This window comes from Gracilinanus agilis, chromosome 2 (assembly GCF_016433145.1).
Source record: "Gracilinanus agilis isolate LMUSP501 chromosome 2, AgileGrace, whole genome shotgun sequence".
In the NCBI taxonomy this organism is placed as follows: domain Eukaryota; kingdom Metazoa; phylum Chordata; class Mammalia; order Didelphimorphia; family Didelphidae; genus Gracilinanus; species Gracilinanus agilis.
Genome location: NC_058131.1, coordinates 218,504,023 through 218,518,556, shown reverse-complemented (window position 1 = coordinate 218,518,556; position 14,534 = coordinate 218,504,023). Strand labels below are relative to the sequence as shown.

At 37.9% G+C, this 14,534-nt stretch overlaps 1 protein-coding gene across 1 annotated transcript; it reads right to left on the bottom strand.

The window, feature by feature from the left end:
• Nucleotides 1-3,250: 3,250 nt before the first annotated feature.
• CMC2 (C-X9-C motif containing 2) lies at nucleotides 3,251-13,265 on the bottom strand. Its single transcript, XM_044660964.1, has 4 exons — nucleotides 13,070-13,265; nucleotides 11,079-11,202; nucleotides 5,311-5,382; nucleotides 3,251-3,901 (listed from the first exon to the last, which is right to left on the bottom strand). Exons 2-4 carry the CDS (start codon nucleotides 11,157-11,159, stop codon nucleotides 3,815-3,817), a joined length of 240 nt encoding a protein of 79 aa, XP_044516899.1. The 5' UTR covers nucleotides 11,160-11,202; nucleotides 13,070-13,265; the 3' UTR covers nucleotides 3,251-3,814.
• Between the last annotated feature and the right edge of the window lie 1,269 nt (nucleotides 13,266-14,534).

The following is a 14,534-nucleotide window of genomic DNA, read 5'->3' as shown; positions in this document are numbered from 1 at the left end:
AATACTTTAAAGGTATGAGCAGAAATGTAATTAGCAATTCTGGTTTCTGGGACCAGCAATGCAAAACGTGCTGGAGCAAGCAACAGGAAACTCCCTTAAATCAACTGTGTAGTGCATAATGTGAAAATAATATGAGGGGAGCAGCTGGTTGACTCAGTGGATTGAGAGCCAGGCCTAGAGAGAGGAGACCTTGGGTTCAAATCTAACTGCAGACACTTCCTAGCTGTATGACTCTGGGCAAGTCACTTAACCTTTATTGCCTAACCCTTACCATTGTTCTGACTTGTAACAAATAAACAGTATTGATTCTAAGATGGAAAGTAAGGCTTTTAAAAAACAATGAGAAGAGATTAAATGGATTCATTTGTGGAAATTAATTACTGTATATACTTACCTGATGCTGAAGGAGTCCATTAGAATGTGAGCTCCTCGAAGGGGTAGTTTTTTACTTCCCTTGTATCCCCACCACTAAACACAGTGCCTGGCACATAGTAAGCTCTTATAGATTGTTGACTGACTGACTGCCTTGGCCAAATCTATACAGTCTCTAAATGTCTTGGGCAAAGCCCCAGTTGTCCCCCTCTAGTTATAGTTCTGGCATCCACTAACAGATTGAAATCTCTTTAGGTTACAGTAGATGGTTTTTCATCAGTTCCTAAGGCCAAAAATATTCACTTTTCTGCAGGCAACCTAATGACAAGCTTCTTTAAAGTTCTTTAGGCTGATTCCGAGTTGGCAGACACATCATCTATTACGAGGCTCATATTGAAGTCTTCCAGGTAAGCAGACCAACTAAAAGGAATGCTTTCCTGGTATGGAATTGAGAATCCAAGGTCCCCTTGAGCCTCTATTACCAACTCTTAAGGATCAACTATGAAATTTTCAGTGAGAATATTTCATCTTAGAAATCAGCAAAAACTATACATTGGGGCTTAATTTTTTGCTTTATTTACTGTCTAGATTTAAGTGACAGATAAAATATGAATAATGCAGATTAAATTTTAAAAATAAAAACGATTAAAAATAAAATTAAATTGTGCATACATTCCCTACCAAGAACCAGAATTGCTAAAACACTTAGTGGTATAACACTGCCTCTAAACTGCAATGAAATAGTTTTGTAGTGGAGGCTGGGATATACAGTACTGTCACTCTATAGTCTTGTTTACTTTAAACTAGTCAGGACTTAAGAGTTGTGAGTCCTTTTACTTCTCAGTAAGGTGAAACATTAAAAGGGACAATACAGTAGATCAAGTTACAACATTAATGCCTGTTTATTAGAGGATCTGGTGGGAACTTTGGTAGTTAATCTTCTTGTTACTTAGTTTCTCAAGACAATTCTTTTAAAAAAAATAATTCTGTACTGGCAGCTCTAAATTACTTGCCATAAAGAAGGGAAGTCATAGCATGGATAAGTTCAATGGCTCATCAATCTAACAGGTGTGGGTGTTTATAAGTATCACCTTCTCCAAGCTTTCTCATCCTGTCCACTCGCATATTCTCCACAGAGAATCTACTCAGTGTCCTTGAGGATCTCCCTCAGGGCTCCCTCCCTATATTACACAGATAGCAGTACAGCATTTTGATTTTGGTATTTTTTAATGCCAAGAAACAATGTGGTGAAATGGACAAAGTATTAAACCTGAAGGCAGGAAGGCCTGGAAATGAATGAAAAAGTATTTATTATGCACCATGTGCCAAGCAGTGTTAAGTGCTAGTATACAAATACGAGACAGTCCCTTCCCTCCAAGAGCTAACCTTCTAATAGGTGGAGACAACACAGAGGAGAATGTTGAGAAGGATATTACAGGGATAGACAGTACAGTAGTAAGCCAGGCAATTGGCACACTATTTGTATTAATTTTGTAGTATTTGTTTGAATATTATTCTGAGGGCAAGAGATTTTTATTGAGGCATTCACCAATGAGAAAAGCATGGCTTCTGGGGAAAAGTTACAAAGGCAAGACAACTTGGGTTCAAATCCCAAATTTAATGGATAAAGTTGACCACACATCTCTCCACTGCCCTTTGAGGCATCTATAATCTTGATTATTCAGAGATTGGGATTTAGCCACAGAGCACTGCTAGAAAAATATTGTTAAAAATTAATTTGTAAGAGAGCAGTTTGAAATCACTGAAAATATTTTAGTTTCTCAAATAGAGTTTAGTTCATTCTTATCTTCTTACTCAATTGAGTTCCACTCATTGCCATTATAGATCATTTAAAAATCGTTTTTTTTTTTTCAGTCCTTTTGGTCATGTCCAACTTTTTGACTCATTTTGGGATTTTCTTGGCAAAGATACTGGAATGGTTTGCTATTTCCTAGCCTAGCTCCTTTGACAGATGAGAAACTGAGACAAACAGGGAACTTGTTTGTGACTTGTCTAAGGTCAGAGAGCAACATCTAAGGCCAGATTTGAACTCAGGAAGATTGAATCTTCTTGACTGCAGGCCTAGCATTCTATTCGTTGCACCACCTAGAAGTCCCTTCTTATAATACTTAAGTCCATGTCTCATCATGGCATGTAGGAGAATCTTGAGTTTGCAAAGACTATACCAGTTGAAGGCAAATTCTGGCATATTCTTCCATTCTGGAAAGGCTTTGATTGTGGTCCTTGACTTGAGTCTGGTTTCTGAAGTGGGTCTCATTACTAGTAGGCTGGTAACTAGATGATAGGCTTTGACAATGACCAAAGCTTTGTTGTGACAGAAAGGGTCCAACTTGGATCAGAAAACATGCATGATTCCTAAATGGAACCAGTCAGCATAATGGTGGGACTAAAGTGATATTAAGTAGCTTAGGTGAGTGAGAGAAGATGGATTACAGTGAATTATCCAGAACTGAAGATTGTTGTGAACAATGGGAAAGACAAGATGTCAAGGGAGTCAAGGGTAGAAGATAGCAAATATGTAAAATGATCAACTATAGGGCCAAGCCTAATCCTAGAACCATGTTTAGGTCCAGAATATAGCCATATACCATACATATACCTATGTGTCAGTACCTACAATTTTATATATGCTATATATAACCTCAAACTTTTATATAGCTATAATGCACATGTATACATATAATATAAATGTATTGGTATTGGCAAATTTAATGAATGTTTGTTGATAATGAATTCACTCAGTTTTTCAACTTTTTAAAATACTTGTCTTATGAGCATGTTCTCTCTATAAAACTAGACAAATATTCAACTTATCAAAAAAGTATCTTGAAAACCAAAGAAAGGTATGACTTCACAATTTGTATCACAAATTTTTAATCACTGAGGAAAATAGCTTTCCGTGTATAAATGAAAACTAGAACATTTTTATCTTGGGCAAAAGATTCCCAGAACCCTCCATCTTCAACTTATTTTCATTACTTTTTAAAAAAGTCTTTTTTTCAATGAACAATTCATGAAGGCTGTCTCCTAAGGTGTGGAAGATGGCTTAGATCTTATAGAAGGAACACAGATGTTTTCAGATACTGAAGTGAAGTATCAATACTTTTATGTTGCTATGAAGATGAGGCTGTTAGCAATGTCCTTTCTTTATTCCTCTAGGTTAGTAGACAAAAGGAAAATAATGATTTTCTTAGAGAAGGCAATAAACAAATAGTCATCATTGAAATGTTGATGTTTTGTTGATGGCAAGGAATGGTCAAACTTGTAGTCTTGCAATTACAAGTTTTATACTACCAATTTCCAAATTTCTCTGCAGCTCATAAAAAGGTTCACTGTTTAAGAATGGTGACATTCTTTAAGTCATTAGCTAACTGTCCAGATGTTTATTTATCTTAGTCAAGATGTCCAGTGAGAGCAGAACTCAGTTCTCCGACTCTTCTGAAATACCAGAAAGTTTCTGTCGCTTAGCTTCTCCCATTGCCCTGCTCTTGGCCCTCCTTTCTCCATACTGGAAAACAAACAAAACAGTGGGGAGAGGGATAGATTTGTATGTGAAAAAAAAGGGCTGCTAATTATGTCACTGAATTTCACTTAAGTTCAGGTTGGATTTAACATTTAAGAAGGGAGATGTTTTTAAAAATTTATTTGTTCTACATTTCCTATTTTTTATTTGTAAATACTCTAGGGCAGCGATGGGCAAACTTTTTAAAGAGGGGACCAAAGGAAAGGAAATGCTCATCTGTCAATCTGTTTCTCTTTCGAAGTTTCATTGTATTGTATCCTACTCATTGTATTCGTCAGATTAGGAATAACGTCACTGGCCAGATAGAACATTTCAGGGGGCCGTAGTTTGCCCATCACTGCTCTACAGCAGTGATGGGCACCCTGGTATGGGTGACCAAAGATGACATACAATGCTCTCTATGGGCACTTGGCTGCCCACCCCTTCCCCTAGTTCATTACTAGAAAGGCAGAGGGACTTGGGCAGAGCTGCTCCCCTCCCCCTCTGCCCAGCAGCCCAATGGGACCGCACAGGGGGTGAGGTGGGTGGCTTACAGGCAGCAGAGCTATAGGGGTACAGAGCACTCAAGCCACTCTCCTCCCAGCTTTCTACATCTACCAAGGCCATTCCTTACGTCACCTGCCCCTTTGCCCAGCAGCCTGATGGGAGCACTTTCTCCCTCCTCTGTAAGGGGTAAAGGGGAGGGGGGGTGCCAGGCACTCAGTATGGGGGAGGGGGCATGGCATGCAGTAGGGGGTTGGGGTGGGGCCCAGCACTCTGTCTCTAAAAGGTTTGCCATCACTGCTCTAGGGATTAAAAGAACCACTTTGAAGGTCATTAACTTCAATGTCCTACCAGAATCATGAATCCATTTTCTAGCATTCATAATAGATGAACATCTTGTCTGAGTCTGAATATTTGTAGTTGTTCACTGTTAGAAAGCTTTTTACACTGAGCTTAAATTCATCTCCTTATTTATTCCCACTGCTCCTACACATGTCTTTTGGGGATATAAAGGAAAACATTCTGCTCCTTGAAGATGGCTATTACCTATTCCACTTATGTACTATCTTCTCCTTTCATGGATCCATCTTTTACCAACCCTTCTATCCTGATTCTAAGGGATGGTGATTACTTTTATCCCTATTTTAGATCAACATTTTTATCTGGTTACTGATTCATTTTTATTTTAAAGATTTCTAAATCATTCTCTCATTTACTGAGGAATGAAAGAGTAAGAGTCAACGGAAACATTTACCTTATATGAAACAACACAAAAGGTCATACATCTTCTGCACCTGATCAGAACAGAGGAGCCCTTGGTCATGCAGTCTCCTGATTTTGACTTCTTGGGGTAAAAAAAAGTTCTTTTGGTAGCTCCTGTCCTACCTTCCAAATCACTAAGGTGGCTTTACCTCTTTCTTTAGGCATTTCCGCATCTCACGATCAATTTCATTACAGTGACCAAAAAATTTCAGGACATTGTGCTATAAGGCAAATAACACAAGATAATTTAGTCAATAAAATGGAAAAGGTATCTTGTACAAAGTACATATAAATAATTCTTATAGGCTTCTTATATAACTTCAATTCATGTGTCAATGCCACTAAAAAGAAAAACATTTATAAATTGTTATAAGGAAATCCTGATGAGAAAACTTATTTCACCAAAAGTCAGGACCTGCTCTTAAGCAGGAGCCTAAGGTGTTAATATAGCTAACTAAGGGCTTGATGAAGATGTGTTAGAAAAAGATATAGTCGTACAGATTTGGCATGAATGGCATGATAATTAGTTAATCAGTGTCAAATTCAGGTGCTTCCAGAGTAGTGCCTAAGGGATTGGTGCCTATGATGTTTAACATTTTTCTCAATTACCTAGGTAAAGGGATAGATAATATGTTTAACAAATTTATAGATGATACAAAGGTGGACATGAGAGCCAATACTGGATTAGAGGCAAGATCCAAAAATGGTCTTGAGAGGCTAAAGCAGTGCTGACAAATCAAAACAGAAATGTGGGTCACTGCTAAAACATACAAGGATCCCTGAAGGTGCATGGACATAGAAAATGACATATTTGCATTACCTATGTTTTACTGTTATTTTTTATTTATTTTATTACATTATTTCCCAGTTACATTTGAATCTATTGTGGGTTAACATTCTAGATGACTATGGGCCATATCTTTGATACCTCTGGGCCAGAGTACTTAGAAATTCTAAAAAGAAATTCAATTGAAATGTGAAGTTCTTCAGTGATGGAAGAGGCATGGTTGACAAGTTTGTCTGTAGCTTCAATATCAGCAGTGTGGTGCTATATATAGCCAAAAAAAGGTAAAACAATATTGTTTTTATTGGCCTTCACTGAGAGAGGCTTAGGATAAAGAAGTGATAGTCCCTCTGTACTATACTGTGAAGAGAACAAATCTGAAGTATTGTGTATCATAATTTAAGAAGGGCAGGGAAAATGTGTAAAGAGTACAGAAGAGGACAACCAAGATGATAAAGGGCTGTAAATTCATACCATGAAGATGGGTCGAAGGAACTAGGGATATTTATTTGGACAAGAGAAAACTCAGAGAGACAAGCCAATTATCTGCAAGTATCTGAAAGACTATCATGAGTGATAGATTAAACTTATTCTGTTTGGCCTCAGAGGGTAGAACAAGGAACAATAGGATGGAAGCTGCAAAAAGGCAAATTAACACTTGATGTCAGTAAAAACTTCCTAAGGACAGTGTTGTCCAAAAAATGTAACAGGCTATCTTGAGAGAGGTAGTGGATTCCTCTCCCTTGGAGATCTTCAAGTAGAGTCTAGATCAGCATTGGTGAACGTTTTCGAGTTCACATGTATAGTAGGATATTTATTAATTAAGAGTTAATTAAGTAAGAATATATTAGAAAATAGTTACATAGAATAATTTATGAATAAATTAATAGGTAAGGTGTAAGTTAAGGCTTCTTTAAATGGAATCTCAGAGACGAATTGTAAGTAAGAGAATTTTTCCCAGAAAGCCTTGAGTTATATTCTTGGGTTTGATCCTGTGTGCATAGGAGATCCTGGGAGAGGCTTGGCTATAGTAGGAATTTTCTCAACTGCTTCCTACATAAAAATTTTATCTAACAGGCCAAAATCAGCCAAGGAGATCACTGGGTGAATTATCATTTATAAGCCCAGATGGTTTGCTGCGAGTGTGGAGGAAGACCTCAGAGATTCTGAGCTGTTTTTTCCAACTATACAGCTAAGAAGAAAAACTCAACTTACTCTTTTTTGTGTATAAGATAAGAATTTAGATAGGATAAAATTTTGGGGGGGATTTAGATAGAATAGGAAGAGAGTGTAGCCCCAATTTTGTTGGCGACTGAAGAGATTCTTGCGAGTTAGATTTATTTGACTGGTTAGATAAGATTTATTAGCTTAGGATAAATATATTATAAGAATTCTTATCTACTTATTTCCTCTTCCTATCCCTTTTCTTTAGTTCTTTAAAAAATCATAATAAATATATATTTTTTATATTCCTGGCTAAGCCAGAATTCTTTTGTTGTTGTTTTTTGTTTTGTTTTTAAACCCTTAACTTCTGTGTATTGGCTCACAGGTGGAAGAGTGGTAAGAGTGGGCAATGGGGGTCAAGTGACTTGCCCAGGGTCACACAGACGGGAAGCATCTGAGGCCAGATTTGAACTTAGGACCTCCTGTCTCTAGGCCTGGCTCCCAATCCACTGAGCTACCCAGCTGCCCCGAAGCCGGAATTCTTGAGAATGCTCTGAGAACCACCTTGTCTCAACAGTCATAACTTAACAGCCTATCCATATAGGATAAATTATTGGTAAAAACACACTATACCAATAATCTAGTAAGAGTTAGTAAACTCTTACAACACATGCCCAAACTGCAACTTCAAGCTGCCTATGAGCCCCTCACTTTATCTCAGAGAGGGGACAGAGGAGTGGGGCATTAAAAAATGTCCTCAGGCACTAGGAAGAGGGGGAACAGAGCAGCTACTCCAACCCCCATGGAATGCATACTTTGCAAACATTGGTCTAGATCATTCCTAGTTAAGTACTTGGTGGGATTAGATAATCACTCAAATCCCTTCCATTTCTCAAATTTGGAGTGATTATGGACTTATGTTCACAAAGCCTACTTCACCTCTGCCACTCCCCTTTTCGAACAAGAGGTAAAAAAAATGACAGGATTTTAAGACTTCATACTAATTAGCTAATGGCCTTTTCAACATCATCACTTAGTTTGCATTATTCCTACTTGTTTCCTTGCTAGTAGATGGACTGTCATTCAAATGAATATAGAAGTACCTTTCCAATGAATCTTTCCTTTCCTGTGAAATCACATACAATATTTGGAGAAATATTACTTAGTTCATCTATGACTAGTTTTACTTATAATATTCTATACATATACCTAGATTCTACTTTTAAAGCAATAGTTATTATAGTTTAATAGTGTTCTCTCGTTTCTTCTTCTCTCACCACCTCCCTTTACTTAACTCAGATATCGCACCTTGCCCAAATCAGATTTATAATCTCAGTGACTCATCTAGGATTACTGCATTTCTTGTATCACCTATCCACTTATGTGTATATAACTGTTGTAAATATACATAAATGATATATATGTATATTTATTATTTTAAAAGTTTACAAAATGTATTACATACACTCTTCTCATTTGTTCCTCACAACACTCCTGTGAGGTAGATGGTAGTATAAGATGAGGTTCAGAAAGGTTGAGTGACTTGCTCAAATTATTAAAAGTAATAATAGAATCATCACGCCAAAGGTTTTCTGTTTTGAAGCATTAAACACAGAAAGTATTCTGTATCTTGTGTCAATCAGTAAAAGATCTTATTAGTGACTGAAGTCCTTGAATTACTACCACCCCCAACCCCAGAAATGAGAATAATTATATTCTTGCAGAAATAGCTAAGGCAAAGTGTGATAATAATAGGATGAGTGGCCAAAGGGAGACTCAAGGGCTCCTCCAACTCTTTCAATTCCTAAATTCTCTTTAAGAAAAAAGTAATTTTTGTCTATAGTTCCTGGCAGAGCAACAAGCTCTTAATGAGTCATCTGGTCTTGGAAAGACCTTAATTCAGATCTGCTTCTGCCACATAGGGATTACTCTGGACAAGTCATATAACATTTCAGTGCTTGAAGCAACTCTCTTACACAGTGATGGTGAGCCTATTGCACGCAGAGCACTCTCTGTGGGCATGAGGCCACCCTCCTTCCCCACCCAACCCCCAGAGTTTGTTACTAGAAAGGCAGAGGGACTTGGACAGAGCTGCTCCCTTCTCCCTCTCCACAACGCCCCTCTGCCCACCAGCTCAATAGGAGTGTTTTCTCCTTCTCCTGTGTGGTGTAAAGAGGTGGGAGGAAGTGGGAGGTTGGGGGGAGGAGCAGGAGACATCCAACACTCAGTGGGGGGAAAGGGGTACTTGGTCTGGGGGATCCGGCACTCCATCTCTAAAAGGTTCACCATTACTGTTCTAGCATCTTTTTTTTAAAAAACCCTTACTTTCTGTCTTGGAACCAATACTGTGTATTGGTTCCAAGGCAGAAGAATGGTAAGGGGTAAGCAATGGAGGGCAAGTGACTTGTACAGGGTCACAAAGCTGAGAAGTGTGAGACCAGATTTGAATTCAGGACCTCCTGTCTCTAGGTCTGGCTCTCAAACCACTGAGCCACCCAGCTGCCCCCTCTGTTCTAACATCTTAAAAGTTGAAGAACAACTAATAATTTGCATTGGCAAAGGGAGTTTCCTATACCAATAAGATTATAGGCCTGAGCAACAAGTCTCCCAAAGTAAAAATGATACAATATAACCAGAAAGTCAGAGACCCTTTAGATAAAGTCAACATTGCCTGAGGCTTCCTGTGTTAGGTTTTTGTTGCATGTTTCTGAAGCTCTGTAGGAAAGTGGTAAAAGTATGAATCGAAATAACTCCGTCTTATTTTTAAACAGGAATGCTCTACTATGCTGGAAGAGCAAATATATAACAATGTTTATCTGCAAACAACTTTTTATACCTCATATCCTGTTTGAACAGATACTTCTTAATTACAGATTAATCATCTATATCACTTGTATTTAGTTTTAAATGTCTGAACCATATATTGCTTATGTCTAATTCAAACAGGTTTCTTAATGATGAGAATATTTTTACTCCAATAAGTATTTCTACTATTTCTAATGATAAGAATATTTTTACTCCTATATCTCTATAACTTGGTAGTAAAATGTTTTGCTATTAGAAAATAACTTGTTAGTGTAGTCAGTTAGAAGAGAGTAAGCATTTCCTTTGATTTGGGATTTTTTTTTCCTAAAAAAGAGAAGCTCTGTAGAAAAACAAAGTTGAATTTGCCCTCATAGATATTGATTCTCAGTGTTGCTCCCTTGATAATAATAATAGACTGAATAGAATAAAATACAGAATGAAATTTTAAAAAATTAAGATATAATTGTATTCCCACAGTATTATAAGTACTAATTTGCAACAACTTAAAGAAACATGGTTTCTGATTATTAAGACAACACCATTAGAAAAACATAGATTCTTAGAAATTTAGAAATAATCTAGTTTAAAACCTTTATTTTATAGAAGATGAAACCAATGGCCAATGAAGAAAAAAAATAAGTTGAGATCACAAAAATGGCAAAGTTAGAGCTACGACTTAGTTTTCTCAAATCCTACACCAATCTTCTTACCACACATGCTATTTCATATTCATGTAACTACTCCAAAGAATTAATCAGTCATGTTGTCGATGAGGGAACTTCTGGTATAGAATTCCTTCTATCAACAAAACTGCTACTCTTCTAGATATGACTTAGTAGATGAGTTATGGTGAATTGTTTATAACCATGTGGTACCAAACTTGACTCAAAGATATTTTAAAAATTATTTCCTTAGGATAACTTTTAGTGACTAGCAAAATAATACTTTGTGGAATAAAAACACAAGAGAAAATACTAAACTCATTATTTTTGTTTAAATTGTGAATTCCAAAGATAAATGTCTTATAAATGATTTAGGATTGTCCACACTATATTGTCTTCCCCAACAGAGATAATTATGATTATCATAGTTTGTTAATAAGAATATTTAATATAATTCAATAATACTTTCCTTTTTAAAGAAATAACATTTTTGAATTCTCACCTTTTTGTGGCACTCTTTTAATAGGTTAATTAAGATATTACATTCCTCAGTGTGAAGGTGTGGAGATAAATCTGGATGCATCTTTGCTTAAGAGTAGCGGGCCAACACAGAAATTTTCCACCTTCTAGTGTGAAGAGGGGAGAAAAAGAAAATACCTGGTAATTTTATTGTAACCATCTATTAATAGAGCAAATCCTTGAATATGAATATATTTCAAATGTCAATACAAATGCTCATAGTGCTTCTTGGCACTATTTCCAGTTAGTGTATGTAAACCTTACTAAAACAAAAATATTTAAATTCTTCAAATGTCAAGCAGTCATCTGAACCTAAAAATTTTTAATGATCTTTTTTACCATCTTTTAGACAACACAATTGTCTAAAAGTCTGAGTCCCTTTGATCAATCTCTGCTCTTAAACTAATTCTTTCTGTCTATCAAATGCTCTTTCATAGAATTTAAGATAAAGGTTTTAGTCAAAACATTTAAACAGTGTTGCTGTATAACTTTCAGGACTACAAGAAGATAAGAATTTCAAGAAACTTGACATACTTAATAAGCTATTTTACATATGACTAAAGAGACCCATATTTCCTCTTCCCTTTCCCAATACCTGCCATTCCCTTATGAAACTTTGGACAAATCTCTGGAATAAGGAACAACTGGAGCTCTTCCCAATTGGGCCAGCATCACAGTGATTGTCTGGAAGTCTGAGGATGCCATCTGATTATCTGTCCCCATTTTCTAGCATAGTGCTTTGCAAATAGTAGGTGGCCATTTAATACAATTTGAAATGAATTAAATTCTGATTGAATTCACTTTTGAGATCTTATCTCCCACCCTCCCTTCCCCACAACTTTAGGTAAATTTAAATTTGCATTAAAAATTTATTTAAGCAGAGGTCTGTAAAACAGTCAACTTATGTAAAGTGAGAACTGACAAATACCCACAAACATGATAAGACTTGATCTGAGACCAAGTGAAATAAACAGAACTAGTAAAACAACATATTCAACAAAGCCAGTAAAAACGTAAATGGAAAGAACAAAGCAGCTGAAATTAGATATTGCGAAATTACAATACTAAGCTTGTTCTCAAAGATAACCTTTCCACAATTTTTTACAAAACTGAAGAACCGTATCATTCACTTTTCAATATGATGGTTAACTTAACTGTTCCTAAAAAAAATTCTGTTAAGTAGTGATTCTTAACCTGGGTGTCCTTGAACTCATTTTTTAAAATATAAATGTATTTCAGTATAATTGTGTTGTTTTTTGTTTTTGTTTTTTTTTTGGTAATCTTATGTTTTACTTTATGCAGTTAAAAACCATTCTGAGAAAAGTTCCATTGGCTTCAACAGACTGCCAAAAGGATTGGATAAGGGAAAGATAAAAAAGATAACCTTTCTTATAAGGAATGCTCTCTGTCAGAGGGAAGGGGCAGAGTGGGAAATTTAGCAAATTAAAAAAATGTTAAAAAAAATTTTTTAAGCCAACTGTATGTAAATTTAGGATTAATTAGTTATTCGAATACCTAAACTAAGAGGTTCCTAGGCTCAGAGGATAGAGATCAGGAAGTCCACTGAAACACTTAAAGAATTAGAAGGCATTCAGGAACTCAACCTCAGTTTCCTCCCCCTTAAACTGGGGTTAATAATAGCACCTACCTAGCAGGGTTATCTCGAGGATCAAATGGGACAACCTACACATGGTAGGCGCATAAAAAGTGTTTTTTTCCTTCTCCTTCCCTAATAAAAGAATACAGGCGTGTCTTTTTAATTCACGTCTGTTTCAAACAAACCCTGGCAGGCTCTGCCACTCTTCTCAGTGACCCTGAGCAAATCCAATACCTTTGGGACTCAGTGTCTTCCTCAGTGACCTGGGAATTCGGGGGGTGCGGTGGGGTGAAGAACAGGAGGGGGTTGAGCTGGATAACGTCTAACGACCCTGGCACGAAACTCTAGCATCGAAGAAGCCCAAGGCCGAGTCTCACCTCAAGAGATGCCCTAAAGGTCGTCAGAGGAGGAAGCCTCAACCTCTAAAGTCCGAAAGTCTGTTCTCTCTGCGGTAGGAGGCCGCGGAACCGAGCCTGAAGTTCCCCACACCCACCCCAGGCGGCGACCTCTCTTGGAGGTCAGACCTGTGGCAAACAAGTAGATGGAGGGGCGGGGAAACAACTCGTCCGTAACGTAAAAGGGCACCAAGACGTAGTCTTGAGGTCAAACTCCGGCTGATGGGTCCTCCAGGAAAAGTCGGACCCGCTACGTAAGTCTCCACGTACCGGGCCTGGATGGCTTTCCGAGAGCGCTGGGGAAATATAAAGGTTTACAAAACTTCGAAATTTCCCACTTCTCCATAATTCATGAATTTAAAGAAACATGCGTCCATTCAGAAAAATACTATACGTATATAACTTTAAAAGGGCCTTCTAGGTAAGCAGAGAGGCGCCGGTACTCCAACAGTTTCCTTTACTCCCCCCCCAAGATGTATGGTACTTCCCAACTCCATGTTGACTAGCGGTGGGGCGGGCCTTTGCAGACAGCGGAGGTTCCAATTGGTGAAGTTTAAAGCAAGTAGGACGAACCCTAGATTGGCGCGGAGCTACGAACGTTACCTGGGTCCAGGCTGAGGAAGGTCCTGTATTTTAGGTAAAGTGTACCTCTGGGCAGACTACCGGAATGCCAGCTGTTGGTCATCAATCGCGCGAAGCCTGCAGATCTCCGGTGGGAAGTTTGGGGCATGCGTGGGATCCAGAGGACCTCTGCTTCCCTCTTTCAGAGCTGTCCCTTTAGAATTGTCTTGGTTGCGACGAGGGTGCGGATTTTTGCGGCTACGGAGGCGGAGATTTCTTGGTTGGGAAGGTCTAGATGCAGCTTCTTTACTATCGTCATGACAACGAGATGATGCCTTTTCTTTTTTTCCTCTATCCTGCTCGCTTGGAGAGATCACATGAAGCTTTAGTGACTGCTCTCTTTTTTTTTTCTCCCTTGGAAATTGAGGTTTCTGGAATGTCCCTAGGATTGTAGATCTAGAACTGAAGGGACGTCAGTTACCAGTTAGCCCAACCTTCGCATTTTATAGGTTAGGAAACTAAGACCCAGGAAGTTTGGTGGCTTGTTCTAGATCTCTTAGGCTTGTTGTTGTTGATCGGTCGTTTTCCAGGTTTTCCAGTCTTGTCTGACTCATTTATTACCGAGTGTGCGTGTGTGTATGTGACAGACATACCGAAGGGGTTTACCATTACCTTCTCTATTGCATTTTACAAATGAGAAAACTGAGGCCAACAGGGTTAAGTGACTTGCTCAGTCACATGGCTAGTGTCAGAGGCGATTTTTGAACTCTGGAGGATAGAGTCTTTTTGCCTCCTGGCGCAGCACTTTCCCAAAGGTTATAAATAACTAAAGAAGTGGAATTTGAAACCAGATGCTTTGATTTTGGAATCTGTGCTCTTTCCACTC